Source organism: Halyomorpha halys, unplaced genomic scaffold (assembly GCF_000696795.3).
Source record: "Halyomorpha halys isolate HHAL.00 unplaced genomic scaffold, Hhal_1.1 Scaffold458.1, whole genome shotgun sequence".
NCBI classification, from domain to species: Eukaryota; Metazoa; Arthropoda; class Insecta; order Hemiptera; family Pentatomidae; genus Halyomorpha; species Halyomorpha halys.
The window spans coordinates 554,969-561,477 of NW_027113640.1; the positions used below are offsets into that span (position 1 = coordinate 554,969).

Genomic DNA, 6,509 nt, shown 5'->3' on the forward strand with positions numbered 1-6,509 from the left:
TTTTTTTTTTTTTAACTGGATAGTTAATGTACTGGGTTTAGGATGATGCACCAGATAGGAACATGGTCATGGCTATGATTGAACCTATGCCACTCATTTCAAATTGTAGGAAATTTCTACTCAACATATCAACAAAAAGGCATTCACCGAAATACGTATTTTGAATAAATCAAAAATCTAACATTTACTTCAGGGATTCGTTTCACAGGTTTTGATTCTTGAGAGTGATTTTACAGCATTGGCTATTTACCTAGATAAGTTTCTGGTATGAATGTAATATAATTCATTCTTGCCAATGAGACTGACTAAAATTAATAAAATTTGACTAAAACGATGTTTTAAACAAAGAGACTAGAACTAGGTTTAAAACATCGTAAGTAATATATAATTTTTAAAAAATTGGTATTTATATTATTCTATGAAAAAAAAATCCAAAATATTTTAATGATAGTTTATTAAAAAGTAAAAAAAATATTTATTAACGTAGAATTAATGACTAGTAATGATGATGACTCGAATGTGACCCAGAACTTTCGGCATGTCCGTGGTGCTCATGATGATGCTTGAAGAAGGTCTCTTTGGAACCCTCAACATGAGGATGCTTAGCGTGTCCTTTCCTCTCTACGACGGCGTTGAAACCGTTCTTCTTGTCGGCGGTGTAGTGGACGATCCTCTCGGTGCCGTCGGGTTCGTAGAGGGAGTAGTAGCCCTTCACAACGTCTCCTTCTCTAGTCTCTTCTTGCTTCTTGACGTCATGGGTGTGAGAGTCGTGTACTCCATAGTCAAATTTGTACTTTGGATGGGCCTGAAAATTGAAATATTTTCAATATGATCATGAAAACAAATTTTGGATGTTGAAACTATTTTCATTCCTTTTAGGAACATAAGAAGTCCCTTACATAGTAGTCTACAATGTGCTCTTTTTCATGGTGTTCTTCATGTTTGTGGTGGCTGTACTGTGCCAAAGCTGCTCCAACCAGGCAGAGAACTAATACTACCTACAACCATAGTATAAAAAGGTTAATAATGCATTCTGTTATTTTTACACAAAGGGTTATATCGCACTAAGTAAGCACCTTGTACATGTTGACGAATTCGTGGTATGTCTTTGAATAGAGAACACCTTTCCTATCAGTTCTTTTATAAGCCAAACAATCTCCCTCTTACCCCTTCTTATTTGGAAATGATTCTTTCACATATTTCCTATTTAGTAACTTATTTAGGTTTAAAAGGCTTATTATAAGGAAATAATTGAGGTTCTTTTTATATTTTTAAAAAATAATAACCATTTTTTCCATTTTAGATGTAGTAGCTATTATAGTTGTAAAACAACTTTTTTTTATGACTACTGAAGATATACTGTTACTTTTATATCAATATAAAAAAGAATACCATAACCTGTAATTTTATATATTAAATTGTTTTACATCACCAAATTCAGGAAGAGATTAAAGTAGACATTAAAAGGAACGAAAAAATCTAAATAAACAATGCTTGGAGAAGTTTGTCGGGGGGTGCGGTCAGCAAAGAACAACATAAATAAACAATACCATATTTATTTATTTTATGCCGACGTTAAATAAACAATGGTCTGATTTTCTACATAAACTGAAAAGAAATTATAAATATACATATATTTTAACAAGTTTCTTGTTTTGTTCAATAGGAGGCAATAACTAAAAATCATTTTCAATTAGGTAATCCAAAATAACTGAGTCGTAAATTAGACAACATTTCTGAAAGAAAAGTAGAATATATTTTTGTTGAAACCATTTAATAAAGGCTGTAATTTTATTTATTATTATTATTATTATTTTATTGTTTTATAACCGATTCCGTCTATTCCACATCAAACTTTTACTTTTTTCATTCAGGGAAAAAAATAAGAAGAGGTAACACATGTAATTTAAGTGTCATTTTGTGATTATCGCCAACTTAATATTGTATAACCACATTTACCTTCGATGTTTTTGATAAAATATTTGTATATTTTTAATTATAGATTTTATAAAATATTGTTATATTTTTTATTATATTTATAAAAACTATGAAACTTCTCAAAACAAGCCTCTGAGATTTAAGCTTAGACAATTTTAGTATATTGTTCTTATTTTAATGATATGTTTTCCTCGCACTATCACGATGACCGTTCATCAAATAATTAAGAATAAACTTTAAACGATAATCACTGGTCACCATTTTCCTCGGAACATCAGTGATTCGTTGATTTTTTACTAGTAGCATGTTTTCGTTCCAAGTCAGAAAATAATTTCGTAGTATTCTGAAATATTCACTTTTTTTCTTTTGTTTTTCTATAAGCCTCCTAATCAGCCCCCTGCAGATATACGGCTGTGAAGTCTGGGGAGCGGCTTCCTTTTTGAAAAGGAAACAATTACAATCTTTTCAAAATAAAGTCCTAAGAATCGCAGTTAATGCTCCTTGGTTCATATGAAATAGCCAATCGCATTGGTAATTACAAATGGAGTCAATAGAGTATTACATAAAAAAAAAATGGTTCATGAAGTTCTACTCCCAGTTGTCGACAGTTAAAGGAACAATGACCTACAACCTGGGAAACCCAACCTCAACCCGAAGACTGAAGCCCAGGCTGCTGCAGGACATTCTGTCATAAATTCTATATTTATTAATTCATTAGTCACACTATCTCTATTTAACCTATTATTATTTTTTCTTCTTCTCTCGTCCCTTTTCCAATTTAACTTGTTTCTTTTTACCATTGGTTTGTTGTGTTATGTCTACAAATATATTTATTTTTGTTATTAATATTACTTTTCTATTTTATTAATCATAATTCTTATCTATTTATTTTATCTTTTTTTCCCTTTTAATTATAACATTGTATATTGTTAGGGGTGTCTTTTGTACGATACTATACCCCCCATAATCAACTGTTAAAAAAAAATGTAATGTAACGGTCGTATCAACCATATAATGTGGGCCTTGCATGGTTGATACAACCTTGGGCTTGTCAGGAAAACTATCAGCCTCCTACTGGTATTCCAATTTTCAACTTTTAGAAAAACTTTCTTTCTTAACAAGCATTAAATTCATACTAAATAAGAAAAGGTCTATCACTTTTTAAACCGGGATTCACCTCCAGTTTTGCAAAAAAAAATTATATAATGTAAAATTTTGTCTCCTAAAGGAATCAGTGTTTTACACTTTTATTTTAAATAAAAAGTGAGTTTTTCTTTTAATCGAAATTATATTTTTTTTTTATAATTAATTAATATAAATTATTTATATCTAAATTATGCTAAAAAAAAATTTGCATTATTTGGCCTCTTGAAAGTCCCCTTTAAATGGGTTTAATAAAGGCAAGCTCTACTTTTTTTTTCAAATTTTGACTAGATACTATTCTGCAATTTAGAATTTAAAATAAAAATAAAAATTTTAACCACTACAATTATTTATAATTCGTTAAAACAAATCATTCTCGCAATTTAATCGAAGTGAATTTCTGTCAATCTAGAATTACCTAAATTATTTTTTTTTGTTAAGAAATTCCTTCCTATTTGACAAGAAAAAAAGAACTACATAAAATATTAATTTTCTCCATTTCTATTATACGGGGTTTTCTATTAATTTTGAGTCTACTCTTACCTCATTAAATACTGTTCCTTAAAACACACACCCTCGTAATTACAGGACACTCTTTGGACTGAGGACAAGGTACTAAAATTTTCTAGAATTATTAACTTTCAAGTTAAATTGATACTTTGATAAACTTTTTTATTTTTTTTTGATAAACTTTGATTTTTAAAAGTACAGTATAAGAACATTTTTTTTTTTGTTAGTGCTTGATAATGATGATATTGGTTGTGAAAACGTGTAGTAGGATCATTGAAATACAAAAACATGCATATATTTGCCTTGAAATATCTTTATAGGAAATATGAGGTATAACGATAGGATAGATGAGTAACGATCATGAGAAAACCATTACTTAAAATTGCATTTTAATTTTTTTCTTAGTGTGCGCCCTGAGCAAATAAAAACTCCTTTGAATTGAGTAATGTAAAAAATAAATTTATAGATCACCATATTATTTCTTAGGTTGACATGGAAGTATCACTAAACTTGTAATAGAAAACATTAGGCTCATAAAAACTACTTGGTTTTCATTATTATAAAGAATAAATCCTTAATATAAAAAAAAATTCTTAATTTTATTAAATATAAAAATTTGTTCTTTTAAAATATTATAGAACGTAAAATTAATTTAATGAATACATTACTGAGCATTATAAGGTCAATAAAAGTAAATATAAACATCTATAGCCATGATAAGGGCTTTAATTTTTGTAACTTAATTATTTCAAGAATAAACCTATTATACTTAAATAAGTTACTGACTAGGAAATCTGTAAAAGAATCATTTCCAAATAAGAAGGGGTAAGAGGGAGATTGTTTGGCTTATAAAAGAACTGATAGGAAAGGTGTTCTCTATTCAAAGACATACCACGGATTCGTCAACATGTACAAGGTGCTTACTTTGTGCGATATAATACTTTGTGTAAAAATAACAGAATGAATTTTTAACATTTTTATATTATGATTATAGGTAGTATTAGTTCTGTGTCTGGTTGGAGCAGCTGTCGCACAGTACAGCCACCACAAACATGAAGAACACCATGAAAAAGAGCACATCGTGGACTACTATGTAAGGGACCTCTTATGTTCCTTAAAGGAATGAAAATAGTTTCAACATCCAAAATTTGTTTTCATGATCATATTGAAAATATTTCAATTTTCAGGCCCATCCAAAGTACAAATTTGACTACGGAGTACACGACTCTCACACCCATGACGTCAAGAAGCAAGAAGAAACCAGAGAAGGAGACGTCGTCAAGGGCTACTACTCCCTCTACGAACCCGATGGTACCGAGAGGATCGTCCACTACACCGCCGACAAGAAGAACGGTTTCAACGCCGTCGTAGAGAGGAAAGGACATGCTAAGCATCCTCATGTTGAGGGATCCAAAGAGACCTTCTTCAAGCATCATCATGAGCATCACGGACATGCCGAAAGCTCTGGATCTCATCATGGCCACTCTGAAAAGCATCATGGATCAGCTTCATCATCTTCACATTCAAGTCATCATCATTACTAGTCAATAACTCTACGTTTATAGATATTTTTATACTTTTATAATAAACTATCATTAAAATATTTTGGATTTATATTTTATAAAAATAGCAATCTCCTAAAATATAGACTACTTACAGAGCTTTAAACCTAATTCAAGTCAATTTTAATTCATTTTAACGATAAAAAAACCCATTAGTGGTGCAATCAAACTGTAGAATCAACATATGTGATACGATAACCTGGAATAATTGTTAAATTTTTCAATCACTTCAAAATATTAGTTTTGGTGAAGGATAATTTTCTTATTTAATTTTGAAATGAACAGTCGGCGCTGACCGTCTGGCGTAGAAATACCTCATGGACCTTGAACGTATTTTAAAGCACTAATAACTTCAATTGCAAAGTTATTGTCGTTTTGGAAATTGAGTGAACAAGAAGCAAGTGAAAGTGGTTAAAGACACGTACAGCACGGTATTATTATATAGAAGAGAAGAACTGCTTTGATTGGGTCAAAGTTGTCGATTTCCTCCCCCCGCGCTTGCTCAAAATGAACACTAAAATATTCCTTTTAGGGGATAAAAGTATCTCTTTTAGGGTAAGTCGGACCTGAATTCGCATAAATATGAATTCAGAGTTCAGCAGGCGTTGCACATAGCTATTTATAATATAATTATGAAAAATGTAGTAAAAACAAGTTTTATTTAATTTTAAGAAATACTGAAGTAAAATTTTAATTTTCTTTTAATAGTCCCTTATTTACCTTCGTTGACTGGAGATTATTGTTTTCAAATTTCTATCAGATATTTTACACTATGGAATAGTAAACTTACTACGGCTTAAAAACTTAGCTTTTTGTGATAAAGCGTAGTCAATTGACAACAATGTGTGTACAACACATATAAATAATTAATAGAGATAATAAATAATAGAGATAGATTCTAATTTACCTATTTAATTATTAAATAATACAATTATCATTTATAATACAATTATAGCAGTGGCCTATTTGTAGGGTAAATGAACCGAACGGACTTGATAATGAGAAAAAACATTTTTTCTGTCATGTTTTCAGTAGCGGTTATAAACATAAAGCAATTTTATTATTTAATATTTTAAATTATTTTATGTATTAAAAGAAGAAGAATTAATATTACAGATTCCTAATTAATAGCTGAATAAAAATAAAATAATTAACATAATAAATACTTTAAATTCACTTTTCTTGATTCAAACTATAAGAATGATTTTTATACTAAATAATTCAACACACTATCCAAATTTTAGTCTCAAAACATTTATTTCATTTACACGTCCAACGTTTCGGCCAATTCGGCCATCTTCAGGGACATCTTAATTTACTATGAGACATTTAACCCTTTTAAAAAACTCTATACAG

At 29.8% G+C, this 6,509-nt stretch overlaps 3 protein-coding genes across 3 annotated transcripts in view; 1 reads left to right on the forward strand and 2 right to left on the reverse strand.

Annotated features, from left to right (window-relative positions):
- Lmpt (Limpet) overlaps window positions 1-6,509 on the reverse strand; it is a gene marked incomplete at its 5' end in the record, with an annotated part of 767,445 nt that overhangs the window by 487,833 nt on the left and 273,103 nt on the right.
- LOC136796681 (cuticle protein 19-like) lies at window positions 438-1,104 on the reverse strand. Its single transcript, XM_067051031.1, has 3 exons — window positions 1,077-1,104; window positions 900-998; window positions 438-805 (listed from the first exon to the last, which is right to left on the reverse strand). Exons 1-3 carry the CDS (start codon window positions 1,083-1,085, stop codon window positions 497-499), a joined length of 417 nt encoding a protein of 138 aa, XP_066907132.1. The 5' UTR covers window positions 1,086-1,104; the 3' UTR covers window positions 438-496.
- LOC136796680 (larval cuticle protein A2B-like) lies at window positions 4,480-5,195 on the forward strand. The gene is made up of 3 exons (XM_067051029.1): window positions 4,480-4,507; window positions 4,586-4,684; window positions 4,779-5,195. The coding sequence occupies exons 1-3, from the start codon at window positions 4,499-4,501 to the stop codon at window positions 5,133-5,135; spliced, it is 465 nt and encodes a 154-aa protein (XP_066907130.1). The 5' UTR covers window positions 4,480-4,498; the 3' UTR covers window positions 5,136-5,195.